This window comes from Moschus berezovskii, chromosome 20, assembly GCF_049115385.1.
Source record: "Moschus berezovskii isolate FMDL1 chromosome 20, NW_MosBer_1.0, whole genome shotgun sequence".
Taxonomy (NCBI): domain Eukaryota; kingdom Metazoa; phylum Chordata; class Mammalia; order Artiodactyla; family Moschidae; genus Moschus; species Moschus berezovskii.
The window spans coordinates 29,208,057-29,229,059 of record NC_142479.1 but is presented as its reverse complement, the minus strand read 5'-3'; the positions used below and the strand labels follow the sequence as shown (position 1 = coordinate 29,229,059).

Here is a 21,003-nt window from a genome sequence, read left to right as displayed (position 1 = left end):
CGCACTAGCGCACACGCCTGTGTGGCGGAGGGGAGCAGAGGGAAGGAGGCGTGTCCTCGGTGACAGGCCATCCTGGGAGTCTCAGCACAGTCCCTCTCTGGCCACAACCATCTCCAGGGCCCTTAGTGATGACCACCTTAGCCCAGTGGGGACCCTGCGGTATCCGCCGCTTCCTGGGACAGTGTCTGTCTGGATGCCAGAAACCACTGTTTATGGGCCTTCTGTGGGCTGGGGCTTGATCACATTTCACCATCATGGCAAGCTCACAGAGGGTTTTATTAGACCCATTCTACAGATGAGGGACCTGAGGTTCAGCGAAGTGAAGCCACCTGCCCACATTCTCCGGGCTGGTGTGCAGCATCCCCTGACTTGTGCTCCACTTGAACTGCCAGGTAGAAGGTGTCTGTCTCCCCTGCCCCCCACTCAGGATGCCTCTCTCACCTGGTTCAGTTCACAGAGACAACAGGAGTTATTTTCCCTCGAAGCCACAGACATCAGGTCCTTTCTTGAGAGTGAGTAGGAGTTGCGGGATGGGTTCAGGGCAGGTCTTTTAACTGTGCACCCGCGGGGGTTTTGTTAGATTTAGGCTGGGCTGGGGCTGGGTTGAAATGAACACCGGGCATCCACCATGTGCCCTAGAGGCCAGAGGAGCTGATGTGAACTCAGGTAGGGGGGGCGGTCAGGTTTGTAGATTTCTGGGGCTAGGTGGCCCTTCTTTAGTGTTTGACAAAGAGCTCTCAGTCTAGGGGCACCTGGCCTTCTCAACGTGGCAACATTGCTTTCCAGGTGGGGCCTCCATGGGTGGGACCTTCGTGGTATCTGCTGCCTGGATTCATCCATAGCTCAGCCCAGCTGCACCTATCCGCCATGGCCCCAGGGCTCTGACTCCAATAAGGGGGCAGAAGACTGTGGAATCTGAGAAGGCAGAGCCAGAAGGGTCCCGAGAGAATGGCTGGCTCACCTGCCTCATTGTCAGTGGGGAAACTGAGATTAGATCAGGGAATGAACTGGGCCTAACACCACAGCATGGAGTGCTTCCCATTCTGGGGCAGGAGCGGTGCGAGGGAAGAGGGAGCAATCAGTGAATGAAAAGGCTGGACTCATAGATTCGCCATCTGGCCGCCCACCTGCCCATCCCCCCTTCCTCCCATCCCCTTGTGTGCTTGGTTGCTCAGTGGTGTCCGACTCTTTGTGACCCCATGGCCTGTAGCCTGCCAGGCTCCTCTGTCCATGGGATTTTCCAGGCCAGCATACTGGAGTGGGTTGCCATTTCCTTCTCCAGGGGATCTTCCTGACCCAGGGATCGAACTTGTGTCTCCTGCATCATGGGCAAAACCCCCTTTCTTTTCTGTCTGAGCCAGCTGGGAAGCCCCATGTTATCATGCATGCATGCATGCGTGCGTGCTAAGTTGCTTCAGTCGTGTCCAACTCTTTGAGACCCTGCCCATCCCCATGAGATGTGGACTTTTGTGCAACAGACACTCTGACTTACCGAGTAAGGCAGCGACTTCATATGCCTTCTTCTGTTCGATGGTCTCGTAATTGAGAGCTTCAAAAAATATATCCAGAACGAGGATGTTTTCTCTGCGGGGGAAACGTTCAGTGTCACACGTGGTGAGAATCATCAGGATCCACAGGGATCATATCATACAGTTTTCCCATGGACAGAAAGGGAAACAGAGGCCCGGGGAAGCGAGACAACGGGCTCAAAGTTAGAGCTGGTTAGCCACAGAGCTGGGGCTTGAACCAGGAAGTCGTGACTCCCAGCCCAGTGCTCTTCAGGGGCCTGGAGGGGTGAGGGGTGTGTCAGCGCTCCCCTTGGCCCCTGATTGCTAACCCATCCTCTCTGTGTCCCCTTTTCCAGGAGTCCTGCCAGGCATCCAGTCTCTATGCCCCAGAGGGTCTGCCTGGGTCCTTAAGTGCAAGTGAGCTCAGCACTCACTTAACAAGGCTTGTTTGCCTGCCCCCAGCTTACCTCCCCTGCCCACCCTGGAGAGGCCCCCAGTTCTTACTGGGATTGACGGCAAGCTTCTCCTGGTGGGAGCCCCACCCCAGCATCACCAAGTTAGCTGCAGGAGCCAGGGAGGGTTTTTAAGGAGCAGACCTACATCTGGCCGTGGGGTTTTCTGGCAGAAGCACCTTGATTCCCTTCTGCTCTTTCAGGCGGTTGTATTCATGAGAAACATCTTGGTGGGAGAAGCCATGACCATCAGCAGAATGTTTGCAGCCACGGGGCCTGGGCCCTCCTATCAATACAATTACCCTGATTCTTTGATGCTCCTCACTAATGGCCTTAGTGCCTCTTGCCCTCAAGGGGCACAAACCATCCCAGGATGAGAGCTGGTGACTGTGTCGGAGGGAGAGGCTAGAGGAGGGTTGAAATTAACACCCTGCATCCATCATGTGCCTTCGGGGCCAGAGGAGCCCACGTGAACTAAGGTGGGGTGGCAGTCAGGTTTGTAGACCTGAGTGGGGGGTGGGAGCGAGAGGAGCCCTCTCCACATGGGGCTCACCCAGGGGCCATCCACCATCTCTTGCCTGGTTTATGGCAACTGCCTCCCACCAGGCTCCCTTCTGCCCATCTGTCTGCCCATCCATCCTCTTAACTGGGTCTTCCTAAAACCTCTAGACTAACCCACATAACAGAATTAGCATCCCATGCCTCCATCAGCCAGGCTGCCTTTAAAATGCTCAATAGTCACAGGTGGCCAGTGGCCACCACGTGGGACATCATGGAGATAGAACATTTCTAGAAGGTTCTGCCATAGAACACGTGGTCTAAAATGCAGATGTGAGCCTATCACTTGCCTACCTGAAGCTCTTCTGTGGCTCCCTACCCTCTTAGAATCAAATCTCCCACCCCTGCCCAGCTCAGCCTATAAGACCCACATCCACGTCCCCCGGCTTCCTTTGGCTGTACTCTTGTACCCTTTTCTCCTGTGTCTTCCTTTCATTTATTTTGTTCAAAGATTATTTTTTTGAGCATCAACTCCATGCCAGACACTCCACAGCAGAGAACAAAAAAAGAAAGGTTCGTGCCCTCAAGGGGCAGGCAGGTAATTGAAGGAAACAGCCACATGAATATTAACTTACACACAGTGGCGAGTATTATAAAGGAATACACCTGAGTGTTTCGAGAGAAGGATGACAGGAGGGGGCCTAATTTACTGGTCCAAAGAGATGACGTTTAAATGGAGACCTGCGAAATGAGGAACCAGTTGGGTGAGGAGTGAGAGGAAAAGCATTCTAGGCAGAGGGAATAGAATATGCAAAATCTGCCTGGAAAACTCTTCTGCATCCTGTATAAACACCTCTGAAACTTTCCTTGACAGCACCCCTCTGCAAGGTACAGCCAACGACCTCTCTTATTATCTGCACCAGCCTGGACAGCTTTCAGTGTTGTATTTGTCTCTCTACAGGTCTGTAGGCTCCTGAAAGATGGCTCTGCCTCTTAACGCGCTTTGTCTTCATACTCTGAGTCTGAGCACAGAACTTGGCCAAGAGCAGGTGCTCAGTTAACATCTGCGAGATGGAACTAACTGCTTACCTTTGTCCTCTTCCTTGACCGTTCCCCCTCCTCCCCATTTTCTCCTGGTTCCTCCTCCCCCCACCCGCCTCCACCATGTCCACTTAGCTTACGAGATATATTTTTCTGATTTGTTAAATTTCTTCTCGAGGTACTTGGCTGATGTCTTGCTGGGGATCTTCACCATGGAGAGCTCTTTGTTGTAGCGGGTCAGGTTGCAGGGGGTCCTGCAGAGACAGTAATTACTGTCCTTTTCTGCCAGCAGACCTGCAGGGGAGAGGGAGGCAGGGCTTAGTTGAATGCAGGGGACTGGAACCTCTGGGTCCAGAGTAGCCGGGTCCCAGGTTCCTGCAGCAGAGAAGAGGAGGAGGTGCCCTCTGTGTGAATGAGGGGTGGGGGGCTGTGGAGAGAAGGGGAGCTGGGCTTTTGCTCGAGCTTGATGAGGGTATGAGCAGTCGCAAAAGTGCCTGCTCTTTCTATGTTACTCTTTTTTTTAAATAACTCTTTTAATGTCCTTGTCAACTAATTTATTATCTGAATAATTTCTGCGTCCATTTCAGCTGAGTTTTTAAATTTAATATTTATTTATTATTTTTGGCTCTGCTGGGTCTTCGTTGCTACATGTGGGCTTTTCTCTAGTTGCGGCGAGCAGGGGCTACTCTCTGGTTCTTACTGGGGTGGCTTCTCTTGTGGTGGAACACGGGCTTTAGGGCAAATGGGCTTCGTTAGTTATGGCCCATGGGGGCTTAGTTGCTCCTCGGCATGTGGACCAGGGATTGAACCCAAGACCTCCGCATTAGCAGGCGGATTCTTCACCACTGGACCCCCAGAGAAATCCTTTTTCTGTTACTCTTGGTTCTATGTTCCTTCTGCTTCCTTTACTGTTAGGTTAACTTTTGTAAGTATAGGCACCGCTTGGGAAGGATGGGCTCCAATGGAGTCCTGGACCTCTGACCATCCCAGGGCCTTCTCTGCTCTTGGCTTCAGATCTCATCTACAAAGGGGGCTGTTCATTACAGGCTAGTGTGGGAGGCTACTGCGTCTGAATCCCTAGGCTCCGTGGTCTTCCCTCGGGGGCTCCCTCATAGCCAGCGCCTGCCTCCTCTGCGGGTTGATTGAGGTCACAGACTGAGTCTTTGCATTCACCGGAAGTTCCTCCTCTTTCCAACCAGCCTTCCTGGGGGCATCTGGACACGTGAGTCCAGAACTGCTCCACTTAGATCCAGCAAGTACAACTGCTGAACAAACCTGAGTCCGGATGATTTAAATAGCCGCTGCTTGTCTTGCTTGTAAATCATTTCCCAGATCCCGGAGAGGTGGGCGTGTGTAGTGGGTCACGCTCTGGGGTTGCAGCTTGTTGGTGTGATCCCCCTCACCAGAAGTTTTCCTGGGTGGGGAGTGGGGTGGACCAACGAACACCCAGGAGCAGCGGTGGTGGTGGGGATGCTCCTGCCGCCCCTGTGTCCCTGAGGAATGCACACTGGGCCTCGCCCCTCTGCCTCACCCCACCTCTCCTGGCTCAAGGGAGCAATGCAGACAGGACAGCTTGGGAATAACCTGCAGGGTGTGTGCCAGGAGGTATCGCCAAGCTCCTTCGGCGCCCACCCGGTGCCCACGGTCCATCCCCTCTCCACCTCTGCCTGCTCCTCTGCGTTCCTCGGTGCTGTCTGCTTCCCCGAAGCTCACTCCTTCTCTGTTCCCACCTCTCTGCCTCCTCTCTCTCCTTAGTTGGGTTTCCACCCTCATCGCAGCATCAGTTCCCTCCCCCGCCCTTCTCTCCTTCCTCCTCTCCATCTCCCTCTCCTGTCCCTGCAGGGATGCCACCCTGTCCAGCCTCTTTCCCCCTCACCCTTCCCCATCCCCCCTTCCCCCGTCTCTTTCCCACGCCTGGAAGGTCTCCAAGGTCTCAGTCGCAGCCCCCGCCCCCATCATCCCACTGGGCCCCTGGTACTGACCTAGGGCAGGCTCTGCACACTCCTTGTGCTGCTCAGGGGTACAGAAAGGGGCGTCCCCTGCAAAGAAGAAAGACAGGGAGCGGTACTCAGGCAGCAACCCCTCCCCTCCTTGGGCCCGGGGAAGGGATTGCGTCGGGGTGCTTGGGAGGGGTAGCAGTTCACCAGTGGACAGTCAGAAGGCAGCTGTCAATCAGGACTGCCAGGGGCTAGTGGGGGACCAGAAGACTGGGCTCTGATCCTCTCGGTGATAACAGGAACCATCTAGCTGATTTCTCCCAGGTCGGACAGCCTGGTTCATATAGGTGAAAGGAAAGTGTTGATAGTGGGGAGGCAGTGGTAAGTATCTACTAAGTGCTGGGCGTGCATCATCCCCTTTAACCCACTTAGGTAGCTCTGGAAATAGGAACTACCGTGTCTGTTTTATTGATGAGAGAATTGAGGTTTAAGTATCCTGTTTTCCCAGGCCTGCAGTGATGGAGGTGGGCTTGGACCCCAGGTCTGTGAGCTCCCGAGCCTAGGGCTCTTTCCATCACAGCATGCTGCCGTAGGTGAGGAAGGCTGCTTGGTCAGTCTCCTCTTTGCTGTGCCCTTCATTCCACATTATAATTGAGATGCCAGGAACAGTGTCGTGTGGGGAATGATTAAAATCTCTCCTGCTTGCTTGGGCTCAGGTTCCATGGGGAAACCTCACTGGCTGGTGACGCGGTCTGAGCATCGGGCAGGTAGCATTTTTGTTGTTTAGTCTCTCAGTTATGTCTGACTCTCTGTGATCCTATGGACTGTAGTCTGCCAGACTTCTCTGTCCATGGAATTCTGCAGGCAAGACTACTGGAGTTGGTTGCCATTTCCTTTTCCAGGTGACCTTCCCAATCCAGGGAGTGAACCCGCATCTCTGGCACTGGCAGGCAGAGTCTTTACCACTGAGCCACAGGGATGCCCAGGTAGCATTTACCAGTGCTCAATTCTCTCTGGTCTCTGTAGAAATCCAGAAACTTTGTTTTTTCTTTTCCCACGTGCTAAAGTCAAAGGCAACTCATTGGAAAAGACCCTGATGCTGGGAAAGGTTGAAGGCAAAAGCAGACGAGGACAGAAGAGGATGAGATGGTTGGATGGCATCACTGATTCGATGGGCACGAACTTGGGTGAACTCTGGGAGACGGTGAGGGACGAGGGAGGCCTGGTGTGCTGCAGTCCATGGGGTCGCGAAAAGTCAGACAACAAATGTCAAAGTCCACCACAATATCTTCTCATTTTTTCCCTAAACACCTTTTTTTTTTTTTAAGAGCTGAAGAACTGAAATGGTTCCTCTTTTCTAATAATGAGAATTTAACTGATATGTTTCTCTTTTTGTTTTGTCTTCTATTCTATTCTATCTTAGTCTGCTTCTCAGAGGCAATTTTAAAGATTAATAATCCTAAATTTAGATTACTAGAGAAATTACTGATTACTAATGCAGTCGTTCAGAATTTAGCTCTAAGGATGTTCATTTCAGCATTGGTTATGACAGAAAACAATTGGTAATGAGCTAAATGTCCGAGGTCAGGATTTAGTTAGATAAAGTGTGATATAATCATGAAACAATAACCATAAAGTTCCCTGCACATAGTAGGTCTTCAGTCAGCTGTACTCTCAATTCCCTCTCCCCATGTGTTAACACAATCACCACTGACATTTGCAGTTGACAAAGCATTTTTTTTTTGGCTGCACTGTGGGATCTTAGTTCCCTGACCAGGGATCAAAGCCAGGCCCCCTTGCACTAGAAGCTCAGAATCCTAACCACTGGGCCTCCAGGGAATTCCCAACAAAGCAATTTTATATCTTAGCTTAATTTTATCCTCTTAATAGCAAACGTTTGTGTTTTAAAGATGATAGAGGTAAGAACAGAGATGTTTAGTAACTTGTGCCAGGTCACACAGCAGTCATGTGGCGGGAGCTGAGTTGGAAGCCAAGGCCACTGATTGTAGCCTCAATTGTCCTTCTTTCCGCACTGCAGTACCAAGCTCTTCCTGCCCCAGTTGGTACCAACGCCTGCTACCTGTGACAAGCCGACTGCCTCTAGTGATGGCTACGCTCACTGTTAGTCTGACAACAGAAATGTCAGGACACATGCATTCATTTGCTGGCAGATGGACTCTTCCCTCACTTGAAAAAGTGCTAGACATTTGGATGTAAGAAGGGAAATATCTGGAGGAAAGCAATAAACATCTGGATGTCTGAATGTGTACCACACCAGGATGGGAGAATTGTAAGCATCCAGATATGTGGTCACTAAGCTCTAGGAGGGAAGAACAGCAAACAACTAGCAAACATATTGAACACTGCGAGGAATGCTCTCCAAACTTCTGTCCACTCTGGAGACCAGGATGTTGCCTTGGTTGCCAGACTGGATGTTCCCATCTGCCCCCGAAATGTCTGCACATCAAACAACCGTCTTCCCAGAACAGCATCCCTTGGCATCCTTGTGGAGTGGGTGAAGAGTGTCCCATCGGGTGAGCAATGCAAAGCAGGTCGCAGGCAGTCCCCGGGGCCCTGTGGCCGCCCTCCCCCGGCACTGACCTGGCATGTGGACCATGCGACAGTTGCAGTTCTCCACGATGTAGCGGGTCTCGCAGTCGATCCTACAGGCGGTGATGCTGTAAACGGGAAAGAAGTCGAGCCCCATCTCGGAGGAGCGGCACTCGCCCCACGGCGGGGGCAGGTACGTGAGCTGCAGGACAGGAAGGAGGGGCCAGCAGTCAGCCCTGGAGCTTCAGCTGGAGCACACCCAGTAGCTCCTTCATTCATGTATGCGATTAATAAACAATTAATTGATCAACTACTGCGTGACAGCCTAAACTCCAAGGACCTCCCAGGCCTTCAACATCTGGCTCCAAAACCAGTTTTCCTATTTACCTTTTATAACCTTCCCTATAAATGCTGATCTTCTCAAAGTCTTTTATCCCAGCCACATCTTCCCACTTCCACAATTTGTTGTCTTGCATTTTTCTGCAGCAGAGAAGTGGGATAAAAATTGGAGGGCTCTGTGGACCCCTCCCTCCTTTCCAGGGTTTTTCTTCCCATTTTTGAACTTTTCTGGCAACCCTGAACTCTGGCTTAAGACTTTTTAACTCCATGATGACTGCTTTCTGCTTGAGCTATATCTATAATATTCCCTTAGAAGTTGATGTGTCCTCAAAGGAGCGATCCGATAAATATTGATAAACGTGTATTTCATCCAGGGTGGTTCCCTTCCTTCAAGGTCTCTATAAACATTCCAGTTCCCCTGTTTTCAGTCTCCCTCCCATCAAATAGTACTTTTGAAATTTTTTGCCCAGAGTTTATAATTGTTAGTTCCAGGAGGGTTAGTTAGCCTTGTATAAGTTGTTCCACTATAACTGAGAACCAAAAATCTCTTTATATATTTTAAGGCTTATAGGATTCCTTTGAGGGAGATGTTCCTGTTATAATTTTATTTGGGAGGAAACTGAGTACAAGAAAGGTTAATAGGGACTTCCCTGGCACTCCAGTGGTTAACATTCCACGCTTCCACTGCAGCAGGTGTGGTTCGATTCCTGGCCAGGGAACTAAGATCCCTCATGACACACGGCATGGTCAAATAAATAAATAAAAGAAAAAATAAAAAGGAAGGTTAAGAAGCCTGTCCAAGGTCATGCACAAAGTCACTGGCAGAGTCAGCATGTGGATCTAGGACTTTCTGACTTCAGCCTTGCTTTATATATACATTGCATTGTCTCTGTGTCGGGGAATTGACATGAGAGAGAGAAAAACACTCCAGAGGGGAGCTTTCAGAGTTTTTCTCTTTTGTTTTTTCCTACTGCTCATTTCTTCTTCCTTTCCCCTGAAGATTTGCATTACTCTCTCATCTTTCTTTGGCGTTCATGAGCAGAGCAGGATTTTGCAGATTTCTTGTACAACTTTGGATAAGTCACTGCTCTTCTCTGGACCTCAGTTTCCCCATCTGTAATTGGGAGAATGGACTGGGTCCCCACGTTGCTCACTACTGTATCCATAAGCACACAAACTGGATTTGGGAAGAATTCATAATGACTTTTGGCAAGACTCGGGGTCGAAAATGACGTAAAATCATTTTGGGAGAGACTCATTTATTTTTCCTCTAAAGTGGTTTCCCACAGTGGGTGAACCTAGAATGTAGCAGGTGAAACTCTGTGGATGGGCCACGGTTTGTTCAAGGTCAGTCACTCCCCACCCCCACTTTTTTAATGCAGAGGTCATGATCCAGGCCTGGGGCTTCCCAGGTGGCACCAGTAGTCAAGAATCCTCTTGCAGAAGATGCAAGAAACTCAGGTTCAATCCCTGGGTCGGGAAGATCCCCTGGAGTAGGAAATGGCAACCCACCCCAGTAGTCTTTCCTGGAGAATTCCATGGAGAGAGGAGCCTGGCGGGCTACAGTCCATGGGATTGCAGAGTCAGATACGACTGAGCACGCATGCACACGTGATCCAGATACCATGGCTTCCCTGCAGGGGCTGGTTTATCATTCGTCCCACCAGGTTTTCTGAAGCCTCACACAGCACAGCAGCTGGAAAATCGCAGTGTGTGCAGCATCAACTCTTGCTTACCAACGGGTGTCTGAAAGTGGGTTGGACTATTTATCCTGGGTAAGCAAAGCCTCAGGGGGACCCTGAAGCACTGTCTTCAAATATCTGAAGGGCTGTCTCAGGGAAGAAGAATTAGATTTGTTTCCTGGAATCCCCAGGGAAAGACAGACACAAGAACAGTTGTACTAAGGGAAGTGGGGAGGGCGATCACATTGATTGATGTTGCAGACACTGTGGTAGGCACAGCCCATGCATTCCCTTCTTTAATGCGGAAGAAGGATGCACTCTCTCTCTCAACTGTCTAACCTACTCTTATGATTCAATAATAAAATCACTCTCTTGAGGGTGAGTTTCCCATCGTGAAGGGTGTGCAAGCAGAAACCATACAACTACCTGGCTGGGATGGGAAGAGAGAGATTCAAGCATTGCAGGTACAGCTGGGGATTCAAAAATCTCTTAAGTCCTTCAGTTCAGTTCAGTTCAGTCACTCAGTCGTGTCTGACTCTGCGACCCCATCACACCAGGCCTCCCTGTCCATCACCAACTCCCGGAGTTCACTCAAACTCATGTCCATCGAGTTGGTGATGCCATCCAGCCATCTCATTCACTGTCGTCCCCGTCTCCTCCCACCCCCAATCCCTCCCAGCATCAGAGTCTTTTCCAGTGAGTCAACTTGTCGCATGAGGTGGCCAAAGTATTGGAGTTTCAGCTTTAGCATCAGTCCTTCCAATGAACACCCAGGATTGATCTCCTCTAGAATGGACTGGCTGGATCTCCTTGCAGTCCAAGGGACTCTCAAGAGTCTTCTCCAGTACCACAGTTCAAAAGCATCAATTCTTCGGCGATCAGCTTTCTTCACAGTCCAACTCTCACATCCATACATGCATCTATAATTTAAAAATTTTATTTATTTTTGAACTTTTTATTTTGTATTGGCGTATAACAGATCAACGGCATTGTGAAAATTTCAGGTGCACAGCAAAAGGACTCAGCTGTACATCTACATTCTCCCTCAAGCTCCTCTCCCATGCTGGTTGCCACATAATATTGAGCAGAGTTCCCTGTGCTATACGGTAAGACCTTGTTGGTTAATCATTTTAAATCTAGCAGTGTGTACATGTCCTTCCCAAACTCCCTAACTATCCCTTCCCCTCTGGTAACCATATGATCATTCTCTAAGTCTGTGAGTCTGTTTCTACATCTATAATTTTAATCTGAAAATTAGAGACAGTGGAACAAGTCAGACAGAACCTTGAATCCCTCTCTTTCATGGGCTAGCTCTGTGACTTTGAATAAGTGATGAAGCCCCCATTCTCCAGGTCCAGCTCTTAGCCTCCTCATCTGTCTAAATGTGATAAATGCCCAGCAGCTAGTCAGTTCCCTGAGACTTAGTTCCTATCTTCTTCCCCCTAACAAATGTCCTCATGTTTTTCTACCCTTTCATTCCTTCAACAAATAGACAGCTCCACCTCTGCTGTCCTTACAGTCTGGTTTTACAGACCAGCAAATCTCCATCCTTTTTTGGCTCAAGTTATTTTGCATTGGGTTTATTATGATTTGGACTCCTGTCAGTGCAGACATCCATGTCAAGATGGTACTCAGACAGCTGATCTAGGGGTCTGGAGCTGGAGACGGAGATCTGGGGTGGAGATGTAAATGGGGGGAGGGTTTTGGTGGATCCTGAAGCTGTTGGGTGGATGAGCCAGCTCAGGGATAGAGGAGAGATGCTCAGGATTGAGTCTTAATGTGTTCCTGCCTTTACTTGACCACACATCCATCCTTAGCTTCCCCCCACCCCCACCCCCATTATGCCATGGAACCAGTGGCTTTGCACAATTGCTTACATTTATGAGCTAAGCCAAGATCTCAGAACTTTTGTGATAGAATACCCTGGTGCTTGCCTCTCATTGCTCCACTGTCTTGAGGCTTTTCTCCACAGACGTTTTCATTTTATAGAGAGAAACTGGTGTTTTGCACCCTCCCTGTTTCGGGATAGCCTATGCTATTCCTTAGCTGCTGGCTTCCCCAGCCTCTTCCAGACCGCAGATTCCGATGTGTGCCAGCAGGTGGCGCTGCAGTCAGTCTCGTTGCCCGTAGTCAGAGATGCCTGGAGGGAGTCAGCCAGTGGCTCAGCCTCCTCTGACTTTTTGCAAACCCATGGGCTGCAGCCCCGAGGCTCCTCTGTTGAAGGGATTCTCCAGGCGAGAATACTGGAGTGGATTGCCGTTTCCTTCTCCAGGGGATCTTCCCACCCCAGGGACGGAGCCTGGGTCTCCTGCATTGTAGGCAGATTCGTTATTGTTTTCTGAGCCACCAGTTGCTAAGCTCCCTTGGCCTTTTCCTTGTGTCTGCAACCCACACTCTAAGGCCTTGGCTACGATGCTCCTTTAGGGAGGACGCTGGGACAGTGATGAGACTGTATATCAATATGTTCCTCCTGCTCCTGGAAAGGGTAGGAAAGGCCAGAGGAGAGACAGGAGGGAGACAAGGAGAGGTGCCCACTGAGCTTAGCTGGAACCCGCCCGACTCTTGTTGTGTCAGCCACTTGGCCTTTGGATTTAGGCACTGGGCACAGCGATCACCTGGACCCAATCCTTTTAGACTCTGGAATTCTCTTGCCGGTTCTTTCCCAGGGCTGGGTCGGGGTCTTTGTTCTGACCTGCCTGGCTTCTGCTTCTTCCTCGCTAACCCACCTGGCTGAGATCCTGGTTCCCTGTCTGCTGGGAAGACCCATCTTAGGAGCACGTGCTCTGTGCTCAGACCCAGCTGGGTTGGAATCCTGACTCTGCCACTTGCTTAGTGGGGGACTTGCCCTTTCTGTATGAGAACACCACGAGATATTAACTACTTCAGAGGGACGCTGTGGGTTTTGAACACAAGGTATGTGTAAGCCAGCTGTCACCCTTGGCTGATGTCTTCCGGTCTCTGTTCTGGGTCATATGGATGGGGTGAGAAATTCAGCCCCTCATTGATTATCATGAAAGCCCGTTCACCCAGGGCATTAGATTATATGGAAGATGTCAGAGTTGGAGGAGGGTCTATATCAGAGCAAAGCCTCTTCTCCTTGCCTAAGCCCAACCCCTCTCTGTGTTCCTCCTTCCCTTCCTTCTCTCCCTCTTGCTTTCTCTCTCCTCTCTGCCTTGCCATCCTTTCCAGAAGCAGAACCCACATATTCTTAAGTAGCTGCATCATCTTTGACATTTTGGTACATGGCAGCATCCTTTCCTATGGAGTCTCAAGGAAAGGCACTTTCCTCCCTGGGTGGAATTGTAAAGCCAAATGTTAAGATTTTTTTCTATCTTGTTCTGTAATAAGAGGAAACATCTCCAAGAGTGTCTGGTGACTAACAGATGCTGAATAAACTGAAGACGTTGTTGGCATCTTATCTCCTTACCGGGGCTCTGTCTCACCATGTACAGTGACCTGGCAAAAGAGACCCCTGCCGTGCTTTGACCAGAAACGCAGAGACACACCCTGACGACTCGTGATGCACATTTATTTTCTGTTACTTCTGAAGTCTCTCTGGGATCGCTATCAACGTTTGATTAACTGGGAAGCTAGCATGCTGTGGTTTTGACCGTTTCTTCGTAATTGTGCAAGAAATGAAATGTAATAGGCAGCATTGTGAGAGGAGCATCGCTGGGGCTTCTAGGAAGAAGCAAAGCCCCGCTATTGGGTACTGTCCATGTGTTAGGCTCTGTGCTGGCCCTTTGAGTTTTCTCATTTTATCTTCTCATCAAGCAGCAAGGTTGATGTTGTTATCCCCATTAAACAGATGAAGAAACTGAGGCTCAGTCGGGTTATGCCCCGTTTCCCTGGGTCACAGATTACATTGATTCTGGGTCTTTCAGACTGCAAAACTCCTAACTTTACTTTCCCTCCCTTCAAATCAAATATGACATGAACACTAATGTAATAAACAAGCAAAGAAGAGCTGCTGTGGGTGCAGGTAGGGGATGGGGAGCCCAGAGTCTCATACTCAGTCTCCTGGCCCTTGCAGTGATCCCCAAGCATCTCGCAGGAATGCCAAAGCTTACAGTGCAGAATTTGAACACCCAGTGAGATTCCGGTGACTTACATGGTTCTTCAGGCAGGAGTGGTAACCTGTGAACCTCACTTTCCTGCTGCATAAAGCAAGGCGTATGGACCAGAGAGCTGCTAAAATGCCTCCAAAATCTTCCAGGTTTTGAGCTTCTTTGTCTCACTTGATCAGTTCAGTTCAGTTCAGTTCAGTTCGGTCGCTCAGTCGTGTCCGACTCTCCGCGACCCCATGAATCACAGCACGCCAGGCCTCCCTGTCCATCACCAACTCCCGGAGTACACTCAAACCCATGTCCACAGAGTCGGTGATGCCATCCAGCTATCTCATTCTCCGTCGTCCCCTTCTCCCCAATAGTCTCCTCTGTCCATGCAATTTTTCAGCAAGAATACTGGAGTGGGATGCCATTTCCTACTCCAAGGGCTCTTCCCGACCCGGGGATTGAACCTGCATTTCTGGGCGTCTCTTGCACTGGCAGGCGGACTCTTTACCACTAATGTCACCTGGGAAGCCCCCATTCCATCTGTGATGGTTGGGGTCTTAAGTCTTTGGTGGCTGAGACTCATGAGGTCCCCCTTGGTCCTTCCCATGCCCTCCCACCTTCCACTAAAACAGCAAACTTCCCCTGGCCCAGCCAGAGGGAGGGGGAAGTCAGAACCTGCCTGCTTTCTGAGCTGTGATTTTTGGTTTGATGTTTTTATTTCATCCCGCCGAGTGATTTAAGTGTGTTCACAAATGATTATATTGTGCTCCTTTTAAACAATACTAAAATCAAATGCGAAAGTCAAATCCACCCGTCAGTCAGTAACAGGCAGCTCTGATGTCTCAGGGGAATCAGGTCCTTGGAGGCAGTAGAAGCAGTGAGGCATCCCCGCCTCCTGTCCCTGCGGCTCGAGTGACAGCTCAACCCCCAAGGTCAAAGCAGGAGAGGTGGCACCAGGAAGAAGTCAAAGTCACCACAGAGAGACTGAGCAGTAATAACCCCTCCCAGCTGGAGACCCCATGTAGGTGCTTAGAACAGCGTCTCAATCCTCATAGTGACCCTTCTTGAGTAAGAGCTCACAGAGACCTGAAGACCCACAGGAGACTAATTGATGATACAGACATTGCTGATATTTACTGAACCCTTACTGACTTACTTGGACTGACTCTTCAAATCCTTACAACAGCCTTGTGGGGTTGGTACTTTATGACCTCCATTGTATCAATATATCTGGGGAGACCGGAGTGGAAAAGAGACCTACGGTCATGAATAGTAAGAGACAGAGCTGGAGTTAGAACCCGCCCATTTACACATTCATCACTACCTATCTTGCCTTGCCTTATACTGCAGTGGGTGGGGTCCACAGGAAGCAGAACCAATGACTGGGGGCGGGGTGTGTGTGTGTGTGTGTGTGTAGATGGATGGGTGGAGAATGGCAGAGATTTGGGGATGGGGACACGGGTTCTTCAGATTCCAGTGTCAGGGGAAACGTTGACTGAAACTGTGCACCCTGGCCAGGCACCATAGTAGCCATTTGCATGAGTTATTTTACAACAGGAGGTCCTGGTAAGGAACTCGGAACTAACAAGCCACCACCAACTGGAAGAATTCAGGAAAGGTCAAAAGGAGATGCCACATGTCCTACCAATCTCCCTGAATCCTCCTTGCTGGAACCCACCTTGGTTGAATGATGCGTGCGTCACCAGGAAGGACCCTGAGTTAGAGTGATTGGCCAGAGACAACCTGGAAACTAATCCCATCCCCATAAAACCCGAGACTGTGAGCCACGTGGCAGAGCAGTCCTCCTGGGTTCCCTTACCCTCCTGCTTTCCACCCAGGTTCCCCTTCCCAATAAAGTCTCTCAATTTGACAGCACATGTGTCTCTTGGACGATTCATTTCCTCGTGTTGGACAAGAGCCGTCTCTCGGGTCCCCCTTTTTGAAACACAGGCATGGGAAATATTGTGTAGGTTTATTGGACAGTTTAGCCTTCATGGCAACTTTGCCACTTAAACATTATCCTCCCCATTTTACAGATGAGCAAACTTCAGTAACTTGCCCAACACCACACAGCTAAGAAGTGAGAGGCAGGAGTCAAATTCAGGTCTGTCCATCTGCAAGGCTCCTGAAAGGCACTCAGGAGACAGCCTGACCTTGGCTGTGCTGTTATCCCACTGTCCTCTCTGGGGACACAGCTTTTTCACCTGCAGCATCTGGGAATAGATAACCCCCAGGTGTAGTATGGTACAGGGTGTGATCTATAAGGCAAACCATGTGACTGTACCCCTCCCCCCACCCTGGTGTCTGGCAGACATCACCAATCGATCACAGATGTGAAATCAGAACCGAGAGGAAATGTATTTTGGGGAAGCTTCATCTGTAGAAACCATCAAACTACATGCTGTTAAATATTCACATAGATTGACTAAGACTTAGTACGTGCCTTGTAAAATACAGAATGTGACTTCCCTGCGAGAGTGGTAACCACAACCTGCCCTCTTGTGCAGGAGGATCCTTGACTGGCATTCAGACCCTTTGGATCACAGGAGGATTCACCCAACAGAATAGAGCCACACCCCCGGGCCTGTAGTGGGGTCACACACAGAGCTCCTTGTTGTGCTGGCTGGAAAGTAAGTCATAGTAGTAGCTGATGCAGCGCTTTAGCAAGCAACAGAATCCATTTAAAAAGTGAATTACCCATGGTTTATGACTAATACTAAAATAATGAGGTTACATCCACTGCAAAAATGTGTGAGTGGGAAAGAATGTGATAAGAGCAAAAAAAAATGTGAATTGTTTACTCAAAAAAGAAAGGATTTTTAAAAAAAGACTATAGCATGAGTTTCACCTTGGGCTTTGCTGGCTCTAGATATGCCTCTGAAGCTCTCCAAGGATACTTCCAGCTTTGGTGTCATTGAGCAGACAGTCTCTGCAGTTTTATTTTCATAAAAATATCATGTTTTCTTTATTATTTTCATCCACCCACCCTCCATTCATCCCTCCCTCCATCCACCTATTCATTCATCTATCTATCCATCCATCCACCCACCCACCCTCCATTCATCCCTCCATCCTTCCATCCGTCCTATCCATTCATCAACCCACCAACTCCCCATCCACCCATCCCTCCCTCCCTCCCTCCATCCATCCATTTACCAACCCCCACTCATCCATCCACACCCTCCATCCATCCACCCATCCATCGTCCATCTATTCATCATTCTACCCGCCTCCTCCTTCACTTTGCAAGTGTGCAATAAATGTTTCTGTATCACCTAATCTGTCCCAGGAACATAGCTAGGAGGAATTGAGGCCACAAAGATGAATAAGACCTGGTTCCTATGACCTGGGGGCTTACACTCTAGAAAGAACAGGGGTGTGTCTAAAAAAGCACGTGCTGAAATGGAGCCACAATGAACAGGAATTGTGGGGGCACTGAGAAGGGCATGGCCAGACCAACTTGGAGGAGGGGCGGAAATAAGAAAATTCTTTATGGAGGCAGTGGTCACCTGTGAGCTGAGTCTAGGAAGACTGTTGTTCATTAAACAGATCTGGTGTGGGAAAGGTGTTCTGGGTCCAGGGACCTGCCCAGAGGTAAAGAAAGTCCTGGCCTGGAAGGGGAGCCTCTGGCAGGGCAACAAGAGCGCGTGTGGGTGAATGTCAGCCCGTGTGCTGTGCTCAGTGCCCTGGAACAGCCCCGGGTGACTACAACATTCTCCATCCTTGTTACGTTGACTCCCACGCCTGCAGTGAATCTACATCACGGGGAGGTACCCGTCCCTGCAGGATTCGCGCCCGGCCTCCACTCCCCAGTGGCAAGAGCTGGCTCGGCAGAAGAGCGTGCTTTAGTGTGCCTGTGCATGCCGACACACCATTATCATAGCATCTTCATGCGGACACAATTTCTTGGGCGAGTGCTGTCGGTGCCAGCAGCGCGTTCTCAGCAAATTGCCTCGGTGTGTGATTTGTTGGTTGAAACAGGGAGAGGGATGCAGGTGGGGAGGTGGCCTCACCCAGAGGAGGGAGCTTGGAGGCACACAGCCTGGCTTGGCCACTCACTCCGGGCCTGCCCTGGGCCATGCACCGCCCACTCAGAGCCGCGGGTTTTCTTTACTCCCTCCTACCCTGGGCAGGTTGTTGGCAGACATCCTTTGTCTTTTCCTGTCCTGGGCTCCTGGCAGCTTCTGCCCTGGACTTCAGTGCTGCTGGGGTCCTCGTGACATGGTTCTAGGGGCTCCTGACTCACCCAGCCCCTTTCCCTGACTCTTACTCTCAGCTCCATAAGCTGGAAAGTGGCCCTTTGAGCTCCAGAGAGCATCTCTGTCCTGAACTTTCTTTCCTTCTTCTTCATCTACCTCCTCTGTTTTTCTTTTTTTACACCCTGGGAGTATTTTCATCTTTCTAAGAAGATCCCTCTGTCCAATGTCTACCTCTGAGTATCATCAACTGGAGAGGCCAGACAAGGGACTGATCACTCGCTCTGTTAGATTAGACCATCTCAGAACTGCCATGTACAGCTGCGCAGGGCGTGCACTGCACAACAGCAGGAGATTCGCATGAATTAAGGTGTGCGTGTCACCAGAGAGTGCCCTGGGACCCGGAGCAGCCTGTCTCCCTCTACTACAGCCCTGCCTGGGTCTCCCTCCTTGGCTGGCCATCAATCGCTATCATCACATTGTTTCCCCTTGAATTACAGCAGCTCTACAAATAATGAAAACATTTCCTGTTCGGGCAGGCAGGGCAGGGGTTTGGAGCTGGGGTCTCGAATGTGTTTGTAGGGCCACAGAACTGGCCTCCATTCACAGTCTCTATTGGAATGGGGGCCTCTTACAACCTGGCTCTTTTCAGTGGGTGTATCTGAAAGAGAAGTTGGGTCCAGGTTGAAACGTTCACTTAACAGGGTTTCTCCAAGTGGAGAGTATCTCAGTGCATTTGCCGCAGTTTTGGCTTTTAGCTCCATTCATAATCTACTTTCCAGACATCTGGATGGGCACAGAGTTGGGGTGGGGGTGGTGTCTGAGGATGAATAAAAAAATCACAATCGCAGACCAAGCAAATCTCGAAGCAAAATGGAATAGTAAATTATTCTGTATGGTCAAGGCCAAGGCTGTGGGTCTGTTATCTCAGGGTGGCTTCCATCCAGGCTGGGAGTGTGTGTGAGTGGGTGCTGGGGGTGGGGTGGGCTGACACAGGGCGCCCCTCCCAGCTCTGCCGTCTGCCGCCTCCTATCCTCACTGGGGCCACGTGCCCATCCCCCTCTCCCCACCCCCGCCTCAGCCCTCCACTGGCCTCGAGCAGATTCTGAACCAGCTAGGAGGACTTTCAGCTGACCCAGCAGCATGCTACATGTCCTAGCCCTGAATATGGACAGATAGGATGCTTGCTGAGGCCCTGCACTGTCCAAGTGTGTGGCTCCAGTTAGGCGGGGGTGGGGGCCCTGTAATACCTCCGTGCCCCACACTCCACCCAAGGCCTTGGAAAGTCCAGCAAGGGGGTCAGAATAAGCAGCTGCTACCTTCATCCTCTGGGACGGCACCCTAGATGCCCGTGTTCGGGAGCCTGGGGGAATTTCCTCCCTGGGCTGTGACCCTGTATGATGAAGGCTCTGTGGCAGGCAGGCAGGGAGGCTCTGTGTGCCTACAACAAGGGCCATAAAATTCTTTTATTATCCTCTTCCTGGAACTTCCCAGTGTGGGGATGGTGGACATTTACAGGCATAAAATGTGTGAATGAAGGACTTCCCCGGTGACCAGTGGTTAGGACTTCTCTGCTTTCACTGCCTTGGGCTCTGGGTTCGATTCCTGGTCGGGGGACTAAGTCATGGAGCATGACCAAAATAAAAATAAGCGTGGATCCTGGAAAATGAGATCTGGCATCGAACGTTTATGATCTTGAGTCACTTAATTCTCAGATTGGGGCTGAGTTCTCAGGTCTGATCTTTCCAGCTCAACTCTGCACCAACTTGTTGTTGTTTAGTTGTTAAGTGGTATCCAACTCTTTTGCGACCCCATGGACTGTAGTCCACCAGGCTCCTTTGTCCATGGGATTTCCCAGGCAAGAATACTGGAGTGGGTTGCTATTTCCTTCTCCAGGGGATCTTCCCCACCCAGGGATCGAACCGTCTCCTGCATTGCAGGCAGATTCTTTACGACTGTGCCACCTGGGAAGAACCAGCTGGACTCACCTTTAACTGAATCTTAAGCACTCTTTCAAAGAGGGCTACCTGCTTTGCATCTAGGCTGTTTATAACACCACACTGTGCTCCATCATTCCCCAAATAATTAATATTCATGGGGGGCTCATTATAATTATAAAATCTCATCTATCACTACCTGTCAGTCCTTCAAACTGTGGCTTCCTGGCCATCGTCTCTAGAAATGCCACCATCGCCAGCATGCTGGGCCACATTTTTTACACAGTCAGAGTATTTTACAAGCTTAAAAAAACCTTTCTTTTCCACTAAATGATTTCAATTTTGTATGGCTGGGCTGGTGATTCCAGTGATAGTTACAGTCTATGGGGTACGTCCAGGAAATGCTTTGAAGGGGAACTGGGGACACATTGCCCTTTCATAGACATCATCTTAAATGCTTAGACCATTAGGAAGGACTACAGTGGAAAAGATCAATACACCACCAGCCTCGGGAGTTCAGAGCCATTTGTATCCGTTATGGGCTGGCTCCTGAGAAGGACATTCACCCTCACCTTTCCATTGAGGGAATGTCAATGTTAATGTCCACACAGGATACCACAGGGGCTCGTGAAAAAGATAGCTTGGGGATAAGATATAGAGTATTTCCTGCCATATCAGTAAACAAGGCTGTCAGGTCATCAGCGAGTCCAGCCCTCCACCGTGAACTGGTGAGCCCTAAGGGCACTCAGGAAGGGGACGAATACCTGCGATCTAACAGCCATCAGGTTGCAGTCACTCCTTAGGGTGA

General features: G+C 50.2%; 1 protein-coding gene across 1 annotated transcript in view; it reads right to left on the bottom strand.

Moving 5' to 3' along the window:
- ASIC2 (acid sensing ion channel subunit 2) overlaps window positions 1-21,003 on the bottom strand; it is a 1,233,617-nt gene that overhangs the window by 9,129 nt on the left and 1,203,485 nt on the right. The window contains exons 4-7 of the mRNA XM_088828685.1: window positions 8,038-8,188; window positions 5,482-5,538; window positions 3,640-3,793; window positions 1,493-1,584 (exon numbers count right to left, since the gene is read on the bottom strand). Coding sequence (XP_088684811.1) covers window positions 1,493-1,584; window positions 3,640-3,793; window positions 5,482-5,538; window positions 8,038-8,188 — 454 coding nt within the window. The remainder of the gene's footprint in view (window positions 1-1,492; window positions 1,585-3,639; window positions 3,794-5,481; window positions 5,539-8,037; window positions 8,189-21,003) is intronic.